Source organism: Watersipora subatra, chromosome 6 (assembly GCF_963576615.1).
Source record: "Watersipora subatra chromosome 6, tzWatSuba1.1, whole genome shotgun sequence".
In the NCBI taxonomy this organism is placed as follows: Eukaryota; Metazoa; Bryozoa; class Gymnolaemata; order Cheilostomatida; family Watersiporidae; genus Watersipora; species Watersipora subatra.
The window spans coordinates 12571070-12598678 of record NC_088713.1 but is presented as its reverse complement, the minus strand read 5'-3'; the positions used below and the strand labels follow the sequence as shown (position 1 = coordinate 12598678).

Here is a 27609-nt window from a genome sequence, read left to right as displayed (position 1 = left end):
TCAGATTTTTTAATCTAAAATGACAAAACCAAATGCATGAAGAAGCAAAAATCTAAGAAATATGAGTTTTATTGCCAAATTTCAATGGAGACACAGTACCATAAATGTAAATTTTACAGAAAACATAAACTGTAATTAAAAGATGAGATAGAACATAATTATAGCAATTCAGGGTTTAATAAGAACTTAATAATTATGCTTTGTTGATGTTTTATTGTTCAATAAGAAATTATCACGACATTAGTTGGTTTTTCAACAAATTTTTTACAGCCGTAGAAATGCTTCAATAACTATCAAGATGGTCTGAAAAAAGTCTGATAGTTTGTTAGTTTTTGTGCTCAGCTATCAGAACTTCAACTTTTGAATAAACTGGACAAGTCACATATGATCCCTTCCACCGCCATCCATGTACACATTTAGCCTTCAGCCTGGTGCAGGCCATTTTTCAACAATTGCCGATTTTGCTTAATGATTTGTATACAATATTTTTCACCCTCAACCTCTATCTAGAAGACTTATGCTGTATATCTTATTTTGGCAACATGATAACAAACACGGATATGCAAAAAAAGACCAATGTATCTATTTTTATGCTTTAACAGAACTATATGAAGCTATGATTGCTACGATACTAAAACAATCCTCCACAATGTTCCTTACACTTACAAAACTATTATTTTCATCACCGTCAGCGTCAGTGCTACGACTTAAATTATTTTTCTAATTACGAAAAGTTTAATATGATTTGACTATGATGTCATCAACATGAGTTATTCTCTATTATCTAACTCGGGAGGTACTTACGAAAGCCTTTGTAACACAAAACAGCTTGGGCATTTTCAAGATAGAATTTCCCTGGTAAATATTTGATATTTTTGAATTATTTTAGGCTAATTTCATAGAAAAAATTTTGGACAACACTGTAAGTACTATATAAGTGCAGAAATTCATAGGCTATTTTGTCAACAAATAATAAAATGAGGTTGCTATGCATTTGCATGGAATTTCGCAAAAATTTGCATACGACAGTTGAACATAATGTTTGCATAAATGCACATACAGCGGTGAACGGGTTAAAAATGATTTTCAGCCTGGATTAAAATATTTCATATACATATTACATATATTGCCCTTTTGCCACATCAAGCTGGTCAGCAATAAAGTATTTTAAAGATTGCCCTAACTTTTTGTTACTGCATAAACTTTATTTAGCGGGTAATATTTACATATCTTTATAAGTCACATATTTGAAAAAGGTATATATAATTAGTCCAATCATAAAGCTGATATCATGTAGACACCACAACCTAGATTGAGCTTGTTACAGCTGCATGAAAACCAAAAAATCGTTCTTTAGTAGTCCTAATATTCCATAGGACATACCTGTAGATCAAAGAACTAAAATTAGTAAAACATTTGTAGCTGGAATGCATCTGGCATTATTAGTCATTACTAATAGGATATTGCGTCAAAACGACCTAAATAAATAGAACAAAACATCAGGATGTGCTGTATACATAGTTTATATTGACTAAAAGTACACAGATAATTGTAATTGTATGAGCCTACTTAAATTGCACTTTGCTACTTTTGGCAGAAAAAACACTTTGCTGGGCCACCTTATATGGCTTATGATAGCGATATGTTGATTTTAATTTTTTTCATATAAAGATTAAAATTTATAAATGGTGAATTGCAAAAGTGTGAGTGAGTTGAGTTTAAATTTTAGATCATCTGCCTAGCAAAGCCCTGCTTGTCAAGAAAATTATAAAAGAAATAAATGAAATTGTAAGTATATCATGCATGAATATATTCCATTTTAAACTCTTTTTATGTTTTAGATAACTAAGTTGATATATTGACTTACTAAATGTTTATAGTATTGAAAAGTTTAGAAAAATGCAGTAAACTCGACGTAAAATCTCATGAAAAGTCTCACCGGCAAGCAAGCAAACATCCGTCAGCACGAAACTATAACAAGTCGGTCTACAGAGTTTCTATAGAAACTGACCTGAATGGAGCCTTTGTCGGTTCACAAAATTGCAAATCCAGCTTTTCTAATGACATCAGCTTTTCCATACCAACAAGGGAATCAGAATCCACTTTATTACTGCTGATATCCAGCTCTTTAAGATTGGTCAGTGAATCAAAGCTGTAACAAACAGTCATATGCAACCATAATATATGTAATAGCAGTTCAATCAAGCCAGAGTTATGTGCAACTATTATTGATTCTACTCATCATGAATTATATAGCAGGGAATATTGTTGAGAAAAAACATCAAAACAACAACATAGATATAATTAATAAATGCCTCAGGCTAGTAGTTCCTCGTTTAGCATGGTCTTGAAACTTCGAAAGGATGTAAATGATTATAAAAAACAGTATAAATTGGGGATGGTAGCTGAATCACTATTTTCAGGATCAAAGTTGCTGTATATTGAGCAAAACCTTTATGCATTGAATTTGTGCTAAATGCAACTTGTCAAGTATTAAAAAAGTGGTTTTCCCAAATAAGTATCTGTAGGCTAAAATCGACTAGTTTAGAAATGTGGAAAAATAATGAATGTTAGAAGCCATTATTGAAGGTATTGGGCCATAAAAAGCTTGTTTGATTGAAAGCAGCAATCAGAACGCAGCTTTCCAAGCAAACGATGTGAATGTTTTTGTTTTAAAAACTTTATTTTTTGTTTTTGTATGTAATATACATCTGAGTATGGTTCATTTATGTCACTTGTTCATAAATAAACATACATGTACATGTATTTGAGTCAATTGATCAGTTATCATTATGAACCTTAAATTTTTTTTTTAATTCATGTCATATTCTTTGCAAGCATTCTTGCAGCCATCTTAACATAGCCTAAATTGAATTGGAGATCATATATCCCCTTTGCTCGCACATAAAAAACTAGTTGTAGACACGTAAACACTGCACATTGTCAACTTGTATACCTTGTAAACATGCAAACCCCTTAATCTGTTGTTCACACTCTTAAGACTGTAAACAACATATTACCAGTTAACCATTAGGCATTGATTACATATTGTAATCACTTACATACTGTGATCAATGCCTAATGGTACCTCTAAAACAGTTCTTACCTGTTTTAGATGTATCATTAGGCAATGATTCAAATTAAATGGAGTTGATTCCTGGTTTTAGGAACAGTGTTTCCATTGGCTAATTACTCATTTACGTTCATACACGGTGAAGCAACAAGAAAACTAACCATTTTAAAAATACGCTATTGTTACAAACAATAAAGACACCAGCATCGGGTACCAGAGCATCAAAAATAAATATCGGACTAACAATATAAAACTGAGAAAGGTGACAGCTATCGCCATAATAGCTTAGTCAGAAAAGTTCCAACATAAATTTACATGACTGCTGTAATGGAGTTAAACCGATTTTTTCAAAGGTACTGTAGAACAAAAAACATAACTCGCAGTTTGCTTCTTTATAAAAAACCTCAAATATTATTTGATGCCGGATTTTGATTTGATTTGAATTTGATTTTGATATTTGATTCATTTGTCAGCGAGCGTGCTTTTCAATGCTTTTTGGTTTAACTTTGTTACTTTAATTTGCAAAATAGTTTCTGTAAATTAATCACTAATTTAGTTTCCATTGATTGATGACTCAAGAACTAAAATAATCAGTGTTTAAAATTCACCACTATTCACATTAAAATTTTATGATAGTACCACAGCATCATGAAATATATTCAGAAGACACAATAATATATTGTTTATAATACTTACGATATGCTGGTTATAATACTTACCTGTATTTGTAGTATTATCTTTAGGGTAATATAAAAATAGCACAATAATAGTTAACTTTTGTTTTCTACTCAGTGCATTTTATGTTCATTGAAGTTTTGCTTGAATAATTAGCATGAAACCTTGTTAGAATGTTTGATCGAGTGTATAGATACTGACCTAAATGGAAGTTTTTTCAGGTCACAAGAATTCAAGTTGAGCTTCTCTAATAACACCAGTTTTTCCATACCGGCAAGCGAATCGGAGTCTAGTTCATTCAAGTTGATATCCAGTTCTTTCAGATTGGTCAACGAGTTAAGGCTGTAACAAATAGGCATATGCAACCATAATATTTGTAACCATAGTCAACTTGGTCAGAGTTTAATTAAACCTGTAATTAACTGACATTTGACTTTCCTAAACTAGTAAGTGAATTGATTACATAACAAACAGTTATAAATAGCCACAATACTGCATTATTCAATAAGAATAAATATTTCTATTTTGTTCATCATTTTAGGTGGCATCAACTTGTCAGTGTGTCAAATGTAGAAACATAGAGTTTATTGCAATTAATGTTCAACTATGAAATATTGGTCAATCAATCAAATATGTAAAATAATATGACATATTTGTCAAGTATGGCTACACTTACCATTTACAAAGTAAACTTCTTGTAAACCAAAAGTCAATCCACTGATGATACACATTTTATAATTTTCTAAAACTGTCAGTAAGTCATGCTTATCTTAGTTAAAACATGAGATATCATGTTGTTATGTTGTTTTCACACTGAACGTCTAGAGTTGTGAGCCATCGCATCAGTTTATATTATTTAGAATCTATCGAAGAGATGTAATTATAATATCAGTAAAAACACGAAATAGAAACTTCTGAATGCATACTTTTATTTTAATTTAAACTAACAATGAGCTGAGCTTTTAATTTTTATGTAAGTAGAACATAACACAAATGCCTGACTTCATCAACTAGAAAGAGTACTTAGTTACTGTTGCTCAACGAGCTGTCAAATCAGTTGATTCAAAGAAACAACCAAAAACTCTGAATGCAGGCTGATATAACAAAGTTATTTTATCTTAATAATTCATTGGAAGCTGGAAAATGTTGTAAATTGCTATGGAAATCTAATCTGTTGCTATAGCACAAATGTTTTCAAAATTTTTAACATTTAATTGAAAGAAAGTTTATGTAAAAAGTTATTTATGTTTTGTTTTATCTCAAACAGATCGCACAGATAGCAGACATTAGAAATATCCATTGACATTAGAAATATTAATTAATAACAATAATATATAGTGCTTATTGTTTGACACATCATAGAGCAAGTTTTACTAAAAAAAATACAGAATAAGTTTCAAACAAATAAAAACCTATGGTGCAATCTGCAAACATTTTTTTAATTGTACAATGCTTGGCAAAGTTATTGCACAGTTTAGTTCATGGCACAGAAATGTGACAGAAATTTTATTTACAGAGAAAATATAAAAACTTTGAAATTTAGTTATGCGAAGAAAATTTGACCAGTCAATAGAATTCTATGAGTCAATAATGATGTAAACTTATCCACTGCTTGCCATTGTATTATGTTATTGGACTCAAACAACATAGGAAATGGAATATTACATTGTATGTTGTGTTGTTTTCAAAGTCCAGGTTCAGCGGATATAAACATTTTCACAAGCTTAGAATCATATTATATATAAAAAATATATATTTTATTTATAATATAATATGACAATTTTATTGTCAAAGTAAGTAATAAAATATGCATTTCTCTATATACTTCCTTGTATTTGTTGTAAGACACTTGAGTGCTTTACTTACATGTAAGGTAGCCTAAAAGGTAACCATGTAGGTACCTCTCATAAGCATTACCATACAAGCTTGTGTTTTAAACTTCTTGCACAGTATTGAATGTTCAAATACAAAAAACTGTCTAAAACATATTAGATTGCTATGTAGATAAATACTTAGCTTCGACCATGCTGTAACTGACTATATTGCAGTTGGAGACTGGTCCCAGCATAGGGAACCAGTCTATGTTGATTCATTTTGTGATGCACCTTTTTTAAACTCAGTTTATCAGTTTGAAGCTTGTGTTTCAACAATTACAAAATTATTGGCATTAAAAAATACAAAAACTATCTACTAATTTTTTACGGCTTACGTAGATGCTTAGCATGCATGTGCGAAATGTGGCTGAAAGTTTGACTTCATCTCCCAAAAAAGTGTATATTCCTAATAGCTACACGTAAACAGTTGAGTTGAGTTTTGCTCCACAAAAAAAACTTTTGAAATTTTATTTGAAGTAGTTCAGTAGTAAAAAGATACCCGATGTGAAACGATGTGCTTTTAAATGAACTAAAAGCGACAATCAACACGCAACTGACCAAGCAATTAACAAAATATGTTGTTTAAAATTGGTTATTGCTGCTTCTTCATATGATTGCACAAAGAAGCACAATGTAATATGTACTGTCTCATGTCAATTGGTTTGTAACATATTTTGGTCACTTGTTAGGTTATTATTATTACATAGCTTTTATATTGCGCTCATAAATTAACTTTTATATAACTAATTCTCAATTGCACATAGAAAACAAGTTTTGGCTCAAAACTCTGGCAAACATATCAATTGGTGCATTTTCTTTTACAAAATATTTTTAAACCTAATTGTCAAATTAAAATATGCCTACAACTTCATATTGATAAACCAGGTTCTCAGTTTGCTTACTTTAAACTGTACTTTAAAGACTCATGTAATATCCTTGTTTTATCTGTTTCTAGCTCTTCACAGCCATTAATGTACAAATTAAGATTTTGGCCTACTGCCAGCGATTTTACTGAAAGTCCCGAATTTTCTTCAATAGGTGTATGCAACTGTTTTACAAGTTTAAACTATCTAGAACAATTTTTTCATGTAATTTATTTTGTCAAAAGATTAACAAACATTGCTGTGCAAAAGATTCAACGTATATATGATGTGTGCATGGCTAAAGCTACGTGGAGAATTTATCGCTATAAAGTAGAGCTGCACCACGATTATAAAAATTGATCGCGATTAATAACTGGTCTGAACCAGTTAATCTTTGATTAATCGTATAATTAATCTAACAAAAACCTGCATATTCAAAAACAAATAAGACAGCTACATATAGATTAATTATATTTTTAACCATTGTTAGCAGTAGTACATGTTATGTACAATGTACATAGGTTAAAATGTAATAATTATTATGAGTATGAAAACTGTCTATAAAAGTCTATGATTAAGTCAGCGAAGAGTTGAGGCAGCACGGTTTATTCACATTATCTGAATAAAGAGATGCCCTCTCCTTACGTACAATATTGCCGGCTTTGGAGAATAGCGGCTCACGGGGGACAGTAGTGCCAGTAGTCAGTACTATTAGTTATTGTCTGCGACAGCTGGTGATGATTTCTGCGCGGTAGGATGAGAATTAGTTAAGATATATCTTAATGATGATGTGCTGTGGTGGTAGGCAAATTCTTTCTGGCATATACTGCCCTTCGCTTTCTTGTTTACGCTTCCAACAACTCACAGAAATGTGCAACTTAGGGTGGAAGACATTTTGCTACTTTCATGTTCCATTAAGGTGTCAATTTTATATTACTGATATTCTGAAGCTGAAATATGATTGTGACTTTTTTGAAAAATTCAAATACATGCATAATTTACTTAATAAAGTTATTAAAAATAAACAAAAACAAACTGTAAGATATTAGATAATACTGAAATAAATTTTGTTCTTATTACCTAGAAAAATGTTCAAACAACTAACAACATGGCTGCTTACGGCTGCTAGATCGCACGGCGCTTGTGCATTGTATTGTATAAACAAGTTTAATGTTAGCGACTCACTGTGTTTTCATAGTCGAGTGCAGAATAGTTGTGGTTTAATTTATTGGTAAGAAAGTGTTGCTTGTCATAATATTTGTTTGTTAGTAAATTAAATGGTAATAACCTGCTATGGTAGTATTACTAGCGTATGGTACTAAACAGTACAAAGGAAAGGAACCACATCAAGATCATCACCTCGGTTACATTTTAATTGAAGATTAATTGGTCCAACTCAGTTAATCGTTTATTTCTATTAGTCGCATTAATCGTTTAATCAATGCGATCATTGTGCAGCTCTACTATAAATCTAAAACGGTTCTAAACCATGTTCTTTACTCATACCAAACTAATACTTTCACCACTTTTTTATTTTCTGCGTAATCACTAAAATGTAATCTAAATTGGCTATAAGGTCATTTTCATAGAAAATCTTTAAATAACCCGGTCATTATGATATACGTTCTAAAGATTGTTGGTTATGTTGGCAAAAAAAATTCAATAATAAAATGAAATTACCACCCGATTGCAATAAAAGTTGCTTAAATACACAAACAGTAGTTAAACATAGATTCTGCAAAAATGTGCATGCAGCAGTCAGAGGGTTACAATTTTATTTGCCATAATATACATGTTCTAATGAAAACACAGTAAATCAGCTTGATGTGACATCTTGTGCAGACTGAAATGCAAAAATATGTTATACTGTTTGATGTTTGGCATACTTCATATCTTTCGGTTTCTCAGTCATATTGTATTGATCAATAGAACACCTCACACTGTTTTGGCTTTTACTTCTGTCTCTTTAACTTCTCCCCAACAACCATAACTCACGATTTAAAATATTGTTTACCTTTTTCAAGTTATGTAGATGAAGACATGTTTGTTTTCATCTACACTGACATAGCTTCAACTTTTTAATAAACTGCAAAAAAGTGTGTATACTTTGTCATAATGTATCGCAAAGCTGATACCATGAAAATGCCAAGACTGCGTTGCAAATTCACCTCGGACAGTTTTTGGGTTATTTTTGCTACTGTCATGAGCATGTATGGGCGCAAAAAATTATCTGAGTTATTACAACAAAAAACAACCACTATTGTGTCATATTTTGAACTAATGAAGTTCTAAAGAATTCATAGTCTTATTAGGGAAACATTTGTAGCTGAAATAAATCTGACATGGCAGGTTTTTGCAAACAAGACGTTGCAATAGAACAATCTATGTAACACAAAAAACATGATAGGCAATATACCTAATTTACATCGGCTCAACGCACAGTTATGTTTTCTATTTGTTTTCAAGTGCAGATACAATAGGACAATTAATCAGCTACTCCTAATCAGAAATGCTTCCTATGAAGTGCACTAATCCCCACTATGCCACTGGGGGCTATACACAAACACGTTGCTCTGCTGTCTGATATAGCGTGTGGTAGCAAAATAAATTACGTATTTTTTTTCCATATTTAATATTAAAAGTTAAGAATGGTGAGTGTAGTTATTTTGGGTGAGTTGAATTTATGTTTTCTATCGTCAGCCTAGTAAAACCTTTGCTTGTGAATATGAACAAGTAATATGTTTAATTATAAAATATGTGATATATAAAAGTAATTAAATATCCATCACCTGAGTTAAAATTGATGTTTACTATTGGGCTGTGTTTAGCTGTATTCACAATCTTTATCATTACCTTTAGTAAATATGGCTTGTTGGATTGAATACAAATGCTACTGCTTCAAATTACCATCAAACTGCCATTAAAACACCTAGTTTCTGTCTCTTTAAAACCTTCCCTTGAGTAAACTTTTGTTTGAGGTGACGTTCAATTAAAAGGTGCCACGGTTTATTCTGACTAACCTGTCAAAATTTTTGAAAAAAATATAGCCTCTTTTAAAAAGGAATAATAATGCTGCCTACATTTTGCAAGTTCCTTAAGGCTGAGAAACATTGATGACGTCGGCCTGAGCATTTTTGCAGGGGTGATTCTTGGCGGAGCAATGCGTTTATTGTATTCTATGTAAAAAACAATATATACAAACATATATTTGGTTAACTCCATATATTAGCATACAAGCCATTTAATTTTAAGTTTTCTAATGCTGGAAAAGCTGATAAGAAGGTTAACGGTTTTATCACCTCTAAATAATTTCTAAACTTTTAACATGAAACCTAACTAAACTCTGCTAATGAAATTATTTGCCGTGTAAATCTGAACTTTATTTGCTTAGAGTCATTATAGAGGAATGACATCATAAAAGCGGCTTCAATGCATAAATTTTATGGCCGCAGCTAATGATGAAAAAATTAAAAATTGCCTCGAATTATCGTTTATGACATCTGTTTAGTTACGCAGTAATTTACAACGACCATTGATAATCACTGAAAAATCATGTTAACAATGTTAATACATTGTAAATCAATGTTAATACAAGTTTTTAATTTTCCAAAGAAGCTTGCTGAGAAAAAATAGCCAGAACTATCCACCTAGTTAACTTGTTTTATTTCAGTTCCATTCACTCCAAATTTAGGCTGATATAAAACATACACATGTTTATAAAACAAGAACATTACATTGATTTATTAAACTTTTTATTTAGCCATATGTTAAACCGAGTCTAAAATATAACAAAAATCTGTGAACTACATGTATTTTTAAAATACCTTTTGAATTAGCTGAACAAAACTGAGTCAAATAATAACTTATTAACCAAAAAGACAAAATTTCAAATGAATAATTCAACAGGTTGGTTTCTTATTAAAAACTACAATTTTGCCATTCCAAACTCAGTTAGTGGGTTTATATAGAATATTTTTACGCAGAGTTTCACAAATGTAAAAATATATACAAAAAGTGATTTATTACAGGTTGTCGAATAAATATTCAATATTTTCCGACTATGCATGTCTAGTTTTTAGTTGAGCAGATCATTTTTCATTTTTCATTTTTAAAGACAAAACGACTAGTGAAGTTTTTTACCACAATGGCACACCTTTAGGATAGAGTGTCATAATTCTATTACGCATAAACACAGACATGTATATTTTAGTATACAACCAAATTATCTGAAAAAAATGTAATCTTTAGGTTAGTTTCACAGGTCAAAAATCCAATGAAATGTACTTTAAGATTTTGTGGTCAAACCAAAATGAAACCCATAATTACTACTTACACTGTAATGTAAAACGAGAAAACATAATAACAATAAGTGAAGTAACAAAAACACATTAAAACATGTTTCAGTAGTCAGTTTATTAACAACAGACTGAAGTGATAACACTGAAATATACACTGACATATTTGTTTTGGAAAATGACTTTGTATCAAATTTGTGATGAGCAGTCGTTGTTTACAATCGTCTGACAATAATTTGTAGTCAATAATTACTGGCGAAACCAGTCTTAGCCTGGTCAATGCAAATCGGACTGACACAGATTTTCTTTCGATATGATTTGAAACATGAGAAAAGTTTCTTGCCCAATTTACAAACACAGCGTTCGCTAAACAGGTGCTATGTTACAAAATCAGATCATCCACTTGCTTGGATTTTGTTGCCACATCTGACATAAAAGCTCAGCCTTTGTGGAAAAAATTACATGGTTTTCACTTTTCAATTGATGATTTTGCAAAAACCATGGGCTTGTTCGGAGGGTATGTTTTAGCAAAAGACACCAAAACAAAAAAAATTGATGACCATTTTCAACTTGTAGGCATACTGTATTTTTTATTTTGTAACTATAATCAACAACATTGCATAAAAGGTAGTTGAACTCATTGAAATGTTTGCTAAAGTTTGAGTCATAACCTTTTTCATTGTCCTTAAATTAGCCTGAAAATGTCAAAATAATCTAATATGCCAAATTGAAGCTTTTTAGCTTGTTCGGTCAACTTCGGCCAGCCACTTTTTTTTGTTTTCATCAAATTACATGTAGTATCAAATGCTCAAAAATATCTAATTACGCCAAATTGAACCGCTTTAGCCAGATTTGGTCGAATTCACTGTGAAACCTTTTCATTTGCATCAAAATTGGTCTAAAACCCTCAAAATCATCTGATTACTTTGAATTTAGACTTTTTACCAAGTTTGGTAAAATATGTAACTTTTTCAAATTTGAAATTCGTTTTTTTTGCAATCAAAAATAAGTTGGACATAAGTTAATTTATATGTGCAGTTTCTAAGTTATATTTTTATGACAGGTGATGAAACAAAAGTTTATAATTTTTGAACAAAAGTATTTGCCCGTTGATTGGTTAGTTGCATTCTGATTGTGGCTTGTTTGAACCTATTCCATACCTTCTGATCTAAACAACTTTTGGCTGGACTAGTTGATATTAGGATACAAACCATTGTTTAGCGGAGCATAACCTTTTGTGCATAAACATTGAGATTACATATTTTTGCAAAGAAAAACATAAATTTTTTAGATGCAAGTTTAAAATTTTACATATGAGATTAATGCATACTTGACCTTCAAAACAGTAATACAGAGTCTATTTTAATTACTAAACTCAACAACTGATTGTTGAAACATTTATTGTACATGGAAGGAGCCATAAACCTATTTTGAAATTTTCTTTCACCATATGAAACTACACCGGCTGATGGGGGTTTGTTACACTGGAATGAGTCTATTACTACTACATGGTTCGATTGGTATAGGCCAATTATTTATCCAGCAATCCATGTTCCTATTCAAGGTTTTGAGTTTAAACATTCAGCAAAGTTGAAAAAAAGAACTCAGACAAAAAGTATTCCTGAACACGACAAAGCTATGCAAAGGTTTATTGGGATACTATTTCACACCTACCTGAAGGACATTTTGGAGAGGCCACAACATCTCACTTTTAATTTTTGTAGAGATTTTACATTTTTTATGACAACAGAACTCGCAGAATCCATTTTACTATAAGAGAGGGCCAGCTCATTCAAGCTGGGCAGGGAAGGAATTCTGTAACAATAAGTTCAACAATATCCAATGATTTCAACTTCTGCATTCAGAGTTATTTGTTCTATGTTGAAATGTACATTTCTACGAGAATACAATGTATTTGTTTTTTGGTTTTACTAGTGAATCATTCAACCAGGCATATATCAAATAATAACTTACTGAAAAACAATAATCCGATCACATTGAGCATCGTATATCCATAATGAAAAAACTAAATAATTGAACAGCAAATTTAAAGAAAAATGACTTATGTTGCCAAATTACCATAGAAACATGGTACCATAAATGCAAAGTTAGCAGAGGGTAAAAAGTGTGACAAAAAGATGAGCTAAAACTTAATTTTACAAATACTTTGTATAATCAGAACGTGATAATTAGGTTTTGATAATTTTATATTGTTCGATAGAAAATTAACACTGCATTGTTGGTTTTTTTAACCAGCATTTTTCCTAGCTTCTCAGAAGTGAAACTTCTTTGACCTAATAAAAAGCTTTGAACAAAATTAGAAAAAAATTACATTTTTTCCAGTTCAACTAACAAAACTTCATGTTTTAATCCTCTGTGCAAGTCACATATTAACCGATATTTTAAGCATGGAGTCAAATATTTGAAGAGCCATAGACATGTGAGTTCTACAGTTTTCACAGATCTAAAATCAGTGAAGAAACTGTAGCTACAAACGATCTGACATGAATGGTCATTGCTAATATGATATTGTGATTAGATGACATAAATAAATACAATAACATAATAAGGATGGGCTCTAAACATATTCTACATTGGCTAAATATACATGTAGACAGATAACTGTAATTGTATGAAGGCACAATTAACTTTATTTGCGTTTGTTATCATGTTTGTGCAGCAAGTAGCATTATAGTCTCATGGTGGTTTCACTTTAAGTAAAATCGAGAGTTTAATATTCTAGATGAACTGGCTATTAACACCTATTCATTAAAAAATAAAAAGAATACAAAATTGTCAGCATTAAGTCTAGAAAATTAGAGCATTGTTATGATTTCATGTTATTTTTAACATAAATATTTCAAATAATATATTCGTTTATTTCTTTCATTAAAACAAATTAGCCAAAAATTTTTCTTTCAATTCTAAAAAAGGTTATAAAATAGTTTAATAAATTCAATGGTCCTATATACATAATCATAAAAGCGGACTCAATGCAAATCTTTGTAAGACCAATGGTAGCCATCAAAAACTTAATTAGAATGTTTAGTGAATTATTTATTATTGGTGAATTATTTTCTATTACCTCTATTTAGCAGAAGTTTACAATCATCATTAAAAATCCCCAAATAACCTACTTATATTATACACATTATTTATTCTCATAAGAAGCTGACTGAAAATAAAATAGCCAGGAAGTTAACTTTCCTTGTCTAGTACATGTCTAGTAAACTTGTATTCTTCCAGTTCTAATCGCTACAAATTTAGACTGATATAGAATGCAAATAAAACCAGTATTTTCTGATAATCTATTAAACAGAGTCTGAATATAATAAAAACCTGTGAGGTAGTTTCAAATACATTTAGATTTAGCTGAACCTGAATGAGACTGATTCATGTGTTGACGGTTTTAATATAATGACAATATAGTTAACAAATAATTCACCAGCTTGGTTTCTGATTCAAAGATTTAACGGTTTGACATTTAAAGCTTGGGAAAAGAGTTTGTAAAAAATTACATAATTTCAAATGAAGAAATTGGAAAATAGAAAAAAAGTTATAAGAAGACATAACATTTTTCAAAAAGGTGCAAAAACAAATTGCAACGAATTGAATTGTCAATTTATTAACAAAACATTAAAATGCAACCGTTGATTATGCAGAAGAAAAAAATTTTGGCAAAGATATGTTGTGAAAGTTAATCTAATTTAGTCAAAGTAAACTCAGTCAACGAGTAAACGTCTAAAGTCGATGAATGACAATTTAGCACTTAACTGTTGTGTTTTTGTTGTGTTGTTGGTAATGACAACACCAACATATTTATTTTGGACAATTACTTTCTGTCAAACTGTTTGGGAGTAAATTTATTTTAACATTCAACTAACAATAAAGTACGTTGGATATTTACTGCCCATACTAACCCCTACACTGATCGACGTGGTTCAGGATGGCACAGATTTGCTCCTGATATGGTCATTGCACATACGTGGTACCTGCACATTTTATGTCTCTTGTAAATAAAAATAAACCTTTAGTCACACGTACAGCTTGCGCATTTGTGCTAAAAAAAGGTTTAACACAAAAACGGTTGTATGGAGTCTATCGTAATTACTGAAGTCAGCAATTGATTCTTTTAACACATTTTGGCAAACCAATAGAAGAACTTAAAAAATGTATATTTAAAAGTTAAAATACGCAGGCTGACATGGGCCTGTTATGCAGGAACAGATATTTTACCATATATGCTCGGTTAGAATGCAGTACAGGCGTATTATTCATTTTACAATTTCCTATTTACAAATCTTTAACTTGAACATCTAAGTAGAATTGTGCAAACAAGTTAAACAAAAACTCAGACAGTATCGTTTATAAACATGACAAAGAGTTGCAAAAATATATTGGCTTATACTATTTCTGTCTTACCTGAGTGGTGAATTGACAAAGTTGCAATAACCCATGTTGAGTTTCTCCAGTGACTCTAGATTTTCTAGAACAACAGGACTGCCAGATTTCATCTTACTGCGAGAGAGGTCCAGTTCTTTCAAGCTGGGTAGTGAAGCAAGTCTGGAACAAAAACTTCAAAATGATTTAATGACTTCAACTTCTGCATTTAAAGTTACATGTATTTGTTTCATGTTGAAGTAAGTATTTATACGGAATACAACATATTCCGCTTTTTAGTTCTGCAGATCAATAGTTCAACCAGGCAACTGTGGAGTAATCATAAATGGAAATTAATCATCACATCATATTGAGCAATGTAAATTCAGAATGCCAAAAATAAATACATGTATGTGAAGCAGCAAAAATCAAAGCAAAATGATTTTTATTGCAAATTACAATAGAGGCACAATACCATAATGCAGATGTGGCCTGAGAAAAAAACTGACAGAAACATAAGGGGAAATTTAATTTTACAAAGACTATCATAATGCATAATCAGAACTTGAAAATTATGTTTTGTTGATTTTGTATGGTTCAATAGGAAATTAACACAAAATTGTTTTTTTTTCAGAAAGAATTATTTTTACAGCTTTGTAGCCATGTGAGAGATTGGATAGCTATAGAATGGATCTGGAAAAGATTTTGTGATTTTTCTTTTTTTTCAGCTTAACTAACAAAACTTTCAAGTTTTAATGATCTGCGCAAGTCGCGTACTAAAACTTACTTTAAGGATGGAGTCAAATATTTCCTATATATTTACTTCATATATTTTTCACTGTTTATGAAAAACTGGTCAGAAATCAAGGTTTCTAACGATTACATAACTTTTTGACTATCAAGTTAAATTTATTGCCAAAACATTAATACATTTTTTTGTAAAAAAATTAATATTTGTTTGAGGTATGCATAATTTTCAATGTTAGACTGATACCATGATCTGCCGATATCATGTAGATGGCAAAACGATGACACAAATTGAGCCAAGACAGTTTTTTGGTTAAATGTTGCTACAACCATGAGCTTGTCAGAAATAAAAGATTCACCAAAAATATTACAGCTATAAACCAAATAATCACGCTTTAGTAATCTTAATTTTTAATGGGATTTACCCATAGTTCACAGATCTAAAACTAGTGAAACACTTGTAGCTGTAGTCGATCTGACATGACTGGCCATCCTAATAAAATATTTTAATATAATGACCTAATTAACTGAAGTAAGAAAATCAGAATGAGCTCTAGACACTTTTATATTGGCTAAACGCAAACAGATAATTGTATTTGTATGAAACTTGCTTGAGTCTTGCTATGCTTGTTTTGGCGAACTGTATAAGCCATATAATACGACTTTGCCAAGCCGTATTATATGGCTTGTAGTAGCAAAAGAGCAAACTTACAGTACTTGTTTTCTATACAAAATATCAATTTTTATAAATTGTGAGTGGTGTAACTTTTGATGAGCTGTGTTTATGTTTTCTTTCACCTGCCTTGCACAATCCTGATTGTCAAATTGAACAAGTACATTGTCAAACTATAAGATTTGTGATACACACATTTTATTGAAACATCCATCAGCTAAGCTAAATTTGATGTTTACTCTTGGGCTAGGTTTAGCTATATTCACACTCTACCACTACCTTAGTGGAATATTGCTTGTTGGATCGAACACATGTTTTACTGCTCCAAAGTACCATAAAACCGTAATATGAACACCTTGGTTTTGTACTTTTAAACTCATCTCTCAGGGTGAAATTTTTTTAGAGGTGAAGTTCGACTAGATGGTGGCTCTGTACATCTCAAAAAGCTCAACAGGTTTTTGGAAAAAATAAATTAATTTTTTTTTGCAAAGTCATTGTTGCCTATATTTGATAGCTTTATTCATGCAAAGAGAATTTTATGCTGTCAACCTCAGCGCTTTTGCTTAACTGTTTTCTCATTATTTTTTACAGTGAAAATTAATAATTATTTTGACGGTGTGATTTTCAGCGTTTCAAAAAAAAAACTCAAAATTTTCGAGTTTAAAAAGGGCTTTTGATAGACCATACCAATAGCTGCTAGTACAAGCATGTTGTACCATGATCGTGAAGAGCATTTTCATCCTTCATCAGACATTTTAAAATGTTTTAATCAATTTATAATCTAAACTGTAAACCAAAGTAAAAAGGATGGATCAGATTTGGCAATTTCAAACCAGGCTCTAGTTTTGACTATTTTAATTATTAAAATTTTCAGGTATGCGGTCACAAAGACTATGGCAGCAACAACAGCAAATGTAAAAATAATTATTTGTTATGGATAAATATTAATAGTGTTATGGTATTTTTTTCAAAATAATGTAATCACCATAACACTAGTTTTGTCCAATTTTGGCATGGATTTTTATGTAGTATAATATAGTAAGATGCAATTATCAAATATTTTGAGTGTGTCACTTTCAAAGTTTCAAATATAATACTTAAAGCTATCAAGTTAGAAAAAAAACTTTGATGCACCATACTAATGGGTGCTATAACATGGGTGCAGTGTGTAGTTTTTTGAGAGTATTTTAATTGCTCATCAGAATCTTAAATGTTATTGTATGATTGTAATCCACATTCTGCACAACAGTTAAAACATTGGATCAGATTTAGACCTTAGCAAATTTAAACCATGGTCTAGCTGCAATTATTGTGACATTGATTATTCTTAGATACATAGACATGAAAACTATGACAGCAACCACAGAATAGCGAAAAATAACTAATTGGTGATGATGAACAATAATAGTATCATTATAACTAAAAAGATGAGAATGTAAACACAGTAATAATATTTTTCAACTATTTTGGCTATTTGTGGACTCTTTTCTATCAATCAATTTCTCTTTTGGATTCATAGATATCAGAAAAGTCTAATACTAGTTTCACTCCATTTAAAAATGGCACAGCTCTTTTACCTTTTTGCAGTGCCATTATAGAGGTGTCATTCAGATAAAAACGTTTTTTATATAAATATAACAATCTAATAAAGGTTTATCTAAATTTGCTGATTTGCCAGTTAAACCGCCAGTACATATTTCCATTTGATCACACCAACAGTGAACTTCTTTTTTAAGTAGTAGATCTAGACAGTTAAATGATTATTTTGATTTGTTTTAACTTGATTTTACAGAGCTATCTAGATTTTCATTTATATTAGTACATGACAATTAAATCCAGTCTTTTCAATGCCGCAAAAGCTTATAAATATGGGTTATTTGGTTCTTTGCTGCTAAATAATCCTATTTTTGTCGTGGAATCTAACCAAAATGTAGTAATAAAAATATTTTTCTGGTAGTCCAACTTTTGTTTGCTCCCAATTGCTAACTAGGGATAAAACCGTAAAAGCAAGTTCAATACCAAAATTTTTGAATCTTTGGCATTGAACCATTAAAAACCTAATTAGAAATCACAATGAACTATTTTACATCACCTCTGTTGAGCTTTGAAGTAATTTAAAACAAATATTATGCTTACTATTATTTTGTTACTACTATTACAAACATTAGAAGCTTATTATGTTTAATACATCGCTTATTCTCAGGAAGCTGACTGAAAATAAAAGTCAGAATTTTATTTATTGTCATCCACAGCAGCTATTGTCTACTAAACTAGTTTTATTCAAATTATATTTAGGCTTACAAATTAATGCTAATATAAAAATAGGTAAAACAAGTATATCACATTTACCTGCTAATTATAGTTTAAAATCTAATAAAAATATAATTTCAAAAGACCTTTAGATTTAACTGACACAACGCGAAACTGATGCAAGTGAGGAGTTTTCAACATAATGGCGTTAGTGTTAACAATTATATCAACAGCTTGGTTTCCTGTACAATGATTTCCCAAGGTGACACTTCAAGCTCAATAACCAATTCTACAAAATAAAATTATTCAAAAAAGTTCAAAAATATTAAAAAATCATACAAAAACCAAAATCAAGAACTGATTTTTTGTTTAAAGTTGAACATTTTCAACAAAGTTGAAAATTAAATTCATGTAAATTTATTTTGTTACATTAACGATTACTATTAATTTAACAAAATAAATAAACATGAATTTGATTTTCAACTTTTAAACTAAACACTGAAGTGCAAAAGTTAGCTATGCTAGAGAAAAAAGTCTTGCAAGAGAGATTTTGTTAAACCTAATCCAATTTGTTAAAGTCAACTCAACAGTAATTTAGCATTTCTGTTTTAACCTTTTTCTATTGGTCATGTTATTATTTTTTCAACGAATGATGAGCTACAATTTGATTACTACACTTTGCTGGTTTCAGTACTATTCACACTAAGATATTTATTTTGAACGTTCACTCCTTGTTTAAACAATACTTGTCGAGAGCGGATGTCTTTTTACCATTGCCTAAAAGTGAGATTTATTAGATAGTTACTGCCCATACAAACCCATATACTTACCGATGCGCTTCTGGCTGACACAGATATGTTCCAGATTTGGTCTGGAAAACACCCGCAATTTTCTGCCTTGCTCATAAAAGAAAAGGCTTACTAATCAGTGGCAGCAATGCAACTGACAAAGCAAGTTCAGCCAGTGCAAAAATAACGACATGGCCCTAACCTCTTTAGTGTCGGGTTTGCAAAGGCCAGGGGCACGTCCGAGGGACTGTTTATGTATTACACAGCTGAATCGGAAAACGGTTCAGTATTCTAAATTTCAAGGCATGTTTTCACTTTATAACTACATGTATATTGGTATAATAATGCATATAAAATTCATTGAACTCATTGATATGTTTGCTCGGTTTTGAAGCTATGAATGAAGTTTTGTTGCAATAAAAAAAGAAAAAGTGTTATATATTATATAATAGTTTAATCTATAAGTGTTAAAGTTATATAAACCTAAAGTTATATAATAATAGACTAGCAAATGATCTAAATATAGAGAATTTAAAAAAAAAGCAATACTTAAATGGAATAATGAAATTAAATTTAAAATTTTGAGCAAAATTTTTGTGCCAATTGCTTGACTAATTGTAATATGATTGTTGCTTTTGTTTGAATGCAATACATAGCTTCTGATCTCAACTCCATTTTGCTCTGCTGAAATAGTTGATAGTGCGCTTCAAACAATGTTTTTGTATAACAGTCATTGAGAATACATAATTTTGCATATATAAAGATATACTTTCACCTGAATATTTAGCTTGCACACCCGTGGTAAGATAAGATTTTACTCTAAAACAGTAGCATGTAGTTTATAGAATTTAACCCTTTCAGGCCTGTTCTCAAATATTTCGGGATAAGTTCTGTTCTCTTGGGCCTGATCCCGAATGTTTTGGGATGATTTTTGAGTCGCTCCATTGCGTTGCCTTTTAGCTACCTTGGTTTTATTAATTCATCAAATGAAATGTAAGAGCCTGTGCATCCTTTTGATACCCAATATGTAATTGGACAATAGATCTTTGACTAACAAATTATGCGATAGGAATAAACTGTTTTGAAAATTCGTTGACTTCCTTTTTGTGAAAAGTTTATCTGGACGTTGGCCAACTTCTTAAATGAATCAGATGTGGTTATCGGCTCAGGTGAACCAAATTGCAACAAAAGTAATGTTCAAGGAAAAAATTAGAACTTTCTCAGAAAAGAGGGTAAGTTTTACGTGGCACTGTATATAATTAAGCTGGTAAAAAGACGGAAAAAGAAATAAAATTTTTGTTGTGAATTTCCAAAAACTAAGTATTCTAACAGTGTAAAATATGGACTTTTATGCTACACATGTTTATAACATTTTAATTAACTCTTTTGCAGGCATAGCAACATAATTTAGTTTTGTGATACTGACGCAAATGGACAGAGCCACTATTATGTCGTCAATCCTAATAAGAGCCTTAACTATTATTAAAAGTTTTCGCCCTCGCCTAATCCCTACCATTCACTTTAACAACAACTTTGTCCCAACCAAACTTAAAAAACACATTAAAAATAACAAAAGAAGAGGAAAAAAATTGAGATAAAATAAAGAGAAAGAATAGGCAGGAAGAAGCTGAAACTAAGAGTAATCTACTCATGTTACCTAATAAAGATATCGCTCTAATGCCCCATTATGGGGCGAATGCGATTAATTGATTTGACTTGACACAAACGTTTTTATAACTCGGTTTCTGGTTATATTTTTGCCTTTTTTGTTTAATTTTTATACCAACAGCAAATTAAAAAAAAATTTCTTTTTGTTAGCAACAAAAAATCAGCCATTTTGAGAAATAAAAAACAATCGTTTTTGCAATACTTGACAAACAAAAAATCCGAAATACAAACGTATCTAGATGAAGTTTGGAATTTTGTTTGTAGCTTGTTTCTGCTTTTGTTTCTGTTTTCTAAATGTTTTTTTATAGTGCCACCTTTATATTTTACTGTCATGTTGTCCACCAAAGGCTTTAGGCAAAGGCAAGACTATATTGGCACAATAAAAGGAACACGGTGTTTGGTAGTGTTGGTAGTGATAAGACGTAGTGTTGGTTAGAAGCTCGTAACATCTGTTCAATGGCTGGGAATTGAGATATCTTTTTTTGATTTGCTGCTGATAAAGCTCCCTATCAATCTAACACAGTCTAACAAGTCAGTACCCAAAATCTGCTTGTGAGCTACTTTGATACATAGACATTCACTTTGATCAAAAAGATTTTGTACGCAAGTACTATAATTTGAAGTTAGTAGAATTTGTAAAGGTATACAGATATTTATATCAAATTGTAGCTTGAAATGTTTCCTTTAAGCTGCAAAAAAAACAACAAATCTAAATTATTTTAAAAAGAATTCCAATTATACTCAACTTTGTGCAGCTCATTCTTAATTATAAGGCTACTGAAAAATTACATGTAATTAGGCTTGGAGGGCAGTCAACTGATAGCTTATTAGTACTGAATGGGTTAATAAAGTCAACAGTCAGTTGCTGTAACAAATATTTAAAATTTGATTATTTACAAAATGATTTTATAATTTCTATTAAATGAGAGCAAAGAGAAACCACAAGGGCTGACTTTGATTCATTACACTAAGACGAGAATCTTACTGTGATATATACTCAAATATTTTTTTAGCAATATAAACTCCTATTAACTGGTCTTCAATTTAAACATTCAGGTTCATGAAAGGAGGTTAGAAGGAGAAACTCAGATAGTTATGTTTATAAACATGACAAGATTTTGCAAAAGTGTTTTGTGATACTCTTTGCCACCAACCTGAATGGCGATTCGGAGAAGTTGCACCATCGCATGACAAGTTTCTCTAGCGAATCCAAATTTTCAATGACAACAGAACCAGCAGAATTCATTTTACTGTGAGAGAGGTGTAGTTCTCTCAATCTGGGCAGTGAAGCAAGTCTGTAACAAAAAAGAAAAATTTATCCAAAAACTTCAACTTCTGCATTCAAAGCTATTTGTTGCATGTTGAGGCAAATATTTTTACAATAATACAACATATTCTCAAGTTCTTAAGTTCTACAGGTCAACCATTCAGCCAGGCGCAAGTAGAGTATATTGAGCATTGCATATATATAATGAAAAAGATTAATAGATAAATAATTGAACATCCAAAAAAATTATTTATGTTGCCAAATGACAATAGAGAGACAGAGACATAAATGCAGATTTGGCAGGGGTCAGAAACTGTGACAAAAAGATGAGGTGAAACTTAATTTTACAAAATCTCTGCATAATTAGAGCTTGATAATTGGGTTTTGTTGATTTTCTGTTGTTTAATAGAAAATGAACACATAAGTGGTTGCCTCTGAAACCGATAATTATTTTTCAAAGCTTCACAGTTCCAAAAATGCTTTGATAGCTGTAAACAATTGAAAAAGCTTCAGTAACTCTTGAATTTTTTTCACTTCCATTAACAAAACTTAAAAGCTTTAGTAAACTGCGCGAGTCCCATATTAAAGGTTGACACTTTACAAAATTCACATTACCATTATTTGGTACTAAAAGATTCACCATGTCTTACTCTGCTGACTTGTAGATCCAAAATATGTAGAAATAGGATTACAAGCTATTAAAAGCTAAAAACGAACATTTAATTGCAGCCATCACAAAAAACGCTGTGGGTTGGAATGCCTTTCCAAAATGGTTCAAAAAGGACATACCTTAACCCGATGGCTTCTGTCTACGCTTTTGTGCAACCTCATTTGTCAAAATATTTTACAACTATATTCACAGATTCGATAAGCCATGTCTATTGTGCTTATGAATATGTCTGATTATCATTGTAATGCTGTCACTTCGAGCACTGATATCTCAAAAATCACCCTTCAAATTTAAATTTTTAATCTTAGCATGAAAGAGATCCTATTATATTATGATAAGCATGAGCAGCCTGTTGGTCACATTTGATTGTTGAAAAAAGTGCAGAAATTGTTCGTGCCATTTGGCAGGAAGTATGGGTCACATGATCAGATTACGGCTAGATGATTAGACCAAACAGAAACAAAACCTAAAATAGCGAGCATCTGTAAATCATAAAGGCTTTCAGGTAGAAGCGGAAAAGTTTGTTGTAAACTAATGTTACGAGACGTTTTATTTTGAGCATTTTATTCACCGTGCATTTCATGCGACGGCATCACGTGTGAAAAAATAATCACGCCGATATGAGTATGTCATCGAAATAAAGGGATTCCATCATACGACGTTTTTGTGATGGCTGTGATAAACTGTTCATTTTTGAGCTTTTAAGAGCTTGTAATTACATTTTTACATATTTTTGACCCACAACACAGCAGATTAAGCCATGGTAAACATTTTAATACCAAATTACTGCAATGTGAATTTTGTTGTAATCCTTTAGAATTGAATTTTGGCATGAAGTCAAATAGTTACCATAGTTTTACTTCATCATATATTGCTAGCTTTTGATGTCAATTTGGTCAGGTGTAAAGGATTCTAACAATTACCTTAACCTCATGACTATCAAATTAAATATTTGAGCCGGACCCAAATTACATATGCTGTTATATCTAATATTGGAAAAAAGTTTGTATAATTTGCCAGTTTACAAACCTGCTAAACATAGTCTATAATACAATAGAATAATAACTATTAAAGACCTTTAGATTTAGCTGACACAGCACGAGACTGATGCAAGTGAGGAGCTTTTCGACATAATGGCATTAATTTTAACAATTCATTCAACAGCTTCGTTTGCTATTCTAATAACTACCTTTTTGACACTTGAAGCTCAATAATGTTGACCGATGCCATTAAAGTGACTGAAACCATGTAGATGCCACAAATAAGACATAATTTGAGCTAAGACAGTTTTTTGGGTCACTTTCGCTACAACCATGAGCTTGTCTGAGATAAAAGATTCATCAAAATTATTACAGCTAAAAACCAAATAATCACTATTCAGTGGTCATTATATTCAGTAGAAATACATGTATCACATTTTGTTTAACTGTTTTTTTCATTTAGGTTGAAGTATCAGTCTTGGTATAACAAGAAACCACTTTGAGTGGAACCTAGCAAAATACAGTTAATAATTGTATTCATGGAGTCGCTTTCAAATATTACAATAATTTACATCAATTTTTCAAGTTACAACAGATACTTTGTTTCAAGGTATCAATGGCTGCTATAAGATGTTGTACGTCAATTTTAAGATTTTTGTCATCATTCATTAAACGCTTACAAGTTTTCTAATCAGATTGTAATTCAAATTAAGAGCAACACTTGAAACAATGAACCAGATCTAGGCCTTGGCAACTTCAAACCAGTGTCTAGTTTGAACTATCATGGAATTGATTATTTTCAGACATGCAGTCATGAAATGTAAATACATGTAGTAATAGTATATATTATTAATAATTGTTATCGTAACAGGTATAGTAGTAGTTAAATATTAATAGTATTATTTATTTTTAGAGGTGTTGAAAATAATAATGTAATTACTACCGCGCCATTTGTACTACTTTGAGGTAATGTACATGTATTTTGTAATCAGACCAAGATCCAAAAAGTCCAATAGCAGTGTCATACAGTTAAATGATGGCACCACATTTTTTACTCATCTCTGTGACATCATATCAGATGACGCATTCAGATAAAGAAATTGTTCATTTAGTTAATAGGTTCATTACTATTATATAACCACTCAACATTTGCCACTAAATTTAACAAAAATTTAATAACTGAAATATTTTCAGAGCTAATCCGACTTCTATTTGCTCTCAGTCACTAGATAGGAACTAAATATTAGAAGCTGCTTCAATGCAAATTTTTGATACTTTGCTAGCTATCAAGATGTGAATTAAAAATACAGATTGAACTACATTCTATCCCCTCTATTGAGCTTTGAAATAATTTATAATAATCATTTACCAAACTTCAAGTATGGTTATTATCTTATACACACAACTTATTCTCTAAGGAGGCTGACTGAACATGAAACACCAATAAATATATTTGCATGAGATTTTACAAATGATTGTCCATATAAACATAAACTTATCTGTTTTTACCTGATTGATCATTTAAATAAGTTGTAACAGTGCATGCCAAGGTTTTTAATTGAATCTAAATAGTGGACTAATTCAGTACTAATTAGTTATCGGTTGACTGCCCTTCAACCCAAATTAATTTTTCAGTAGTGTTATAATTATAATGGAGCTGGACAAAATTGAGTATAACTGGAGTAATTTTCAAAATAATCTAGATTTGTTTTTTGCAGCTTAAAGGAATTATTCCAGGCTACAGGTCTATGTACCTTTACAGATTATACTAACTACAATTCATAGTACCTCCTTGAAAAATCTGTTTAATCAAATTGATTATTTTTGTTTAAATGCAGCTCACAAGCATATTTTTAGTGCTGACATCGTTAGACTATGTTGGATTGATAGGAAGTTTTATCAGCAAAAAATCACAAGCAAATTTCTCAATTCCAAGCAATAGAACAGGTATTATGAGCTTCTAACCAATACTACGTCACAGTACTACCAAACACCAAGCGCTTATTTATGTTCCTTTATGGCCTTGCCTTTGCCTATAGCATTTGGAGAACACAACGATGGTAAAAGAAATTTGTTGCACTCTGGGAAAGCATTTAGAAAGCAAAAACAAAGGCAAACACGAGCTACATTTCCAAATTCATTATACATTAGACAATATACCAAACTCATTGAACTACATTCAACAAAATTCCAAACTTGATTTTAAAAAATTTTTATTTTGGATTTTCATTTGTTTAGCATTGCAAAAGCGGTTGTTCTTATTTCTCAAAACAGCTGATGCTTTTGTTGCTAACAGAAACCAATCTATTGCAGTTTACTATTAATAAAAAATTAAACAAAAAAGTATAAAGATAACCAGACTTTGATTTATAAAAATAGTCGCCCATTAGCGTCAGCATCACAAAATGACAATTATGTCGCCATGCCTGCCAGTCGGTTAATTAAAGTGTTATAACCATGTGAAGAATAAAAAATCCAAATTTTACACTGTTAGAATATCTGTTAGAATATAGTTTGTTTGAAGTTCACTACTAAAATTTTGGTTTTGTTCGTTTTTTTAGGTTTAATTCCATACAGTGCTACATAAAACATACCCTCTTCCATGCAAAATTGCTCATTTTCTTCTTAACATCACTTTCATCAATATTTTGTTCACCTGAGCAGAGTACCACATCTGATTTCCTTAAGAAGTTGGCCATCGTCCAGATAAACTTTTTCCAAAACGGGTATCAACAAACTTTCAGAACAGTTTATATCAATCACCTAATTTTATCGTCAAAAATTTATTTTCCAATTACATATCGGGTATCAAAATTATTCACACCTCTTAAATCTTGTTTGGTGAATTAATAAAACTGATGTAGCCAAAAGGATAAGCAATAGAATGACTCAAATTTTAACTCGAAACATTTGAGATGAGGCCTCAGAGAACACAACTCATTTTGAAATATTCAAGAACCGGCCTGAATGGGTTTTAATGACAACCCTACTAGCGGAGTCATTTTAGCACAATCAAATGGTCAAGGGTGGACAGTGTTGTAATTCTGTCAAAGATGGTTATAGAAAATTTATCTCAATATAAATTTGATTGTACCTCGCCAATTCAAATATTTATAGAGGAGCAAAAAATATATGTACTCTCTGTCAACTTTTGGGTCACAATTTCAATCATTCACACTTTGGGTTGCATGGACAGACCAATATGAAGCGTATTGTTGCGTGTTATATAATAACGCAAAAATTCAATGTACTAATAATTAATCAATGAAGTAACTAAAATAAGTAGAATTTGTTTTAATTTTCTATTTAGTAGCAAAACATTGAAGATCAAGCGTAGTTTATGCAAGAGGAAAAAGTCCTGACAGAGATTATTTGAAACCTATTTTATTTTTGTCGAAGTTAACTC

General features: G+C 30.9%; 1 protein-coding gene across 1 annotated transcript in view; it reads right to left on the bottom strand.

Annotated features, from left to right (window-relative positions):
* LOC137398046 (leucine-rich repeat protein lrrA-like) overlaps nucleotides 1-27609 on the bottom strand; it is a 47676-nt gene that overhangs the window by 9677 nt on the left and 10390 nt on the right. Inside the window, exons 6-10 of the mRNA XM_068084146.1 lie at nucleotides 22441-22581; nucleotides 15203-15343; nucleotides 12455-12595; nucleotides 3950-4090; nucleotides 2012-2152 (exon numbers count right to left, since the gene is read on the bottom strand). Of these exons, the coding sequence (XP_067940247.1) occupies nucleotides 2012-2152; nucleotides 3950-4090; nucleotides 12455-12595; nucleotides 15203-15343; nucleotides 22441-22581 (705 nt within the window). The remainder of the gene's footprint in view (nucleotides 1-2011; nucleotides 2153-3949; nucleotides 4091-12454; nucleotides 12596-15202; nucleotides 15344-22440; nucleotides 22582-27609) is intronic.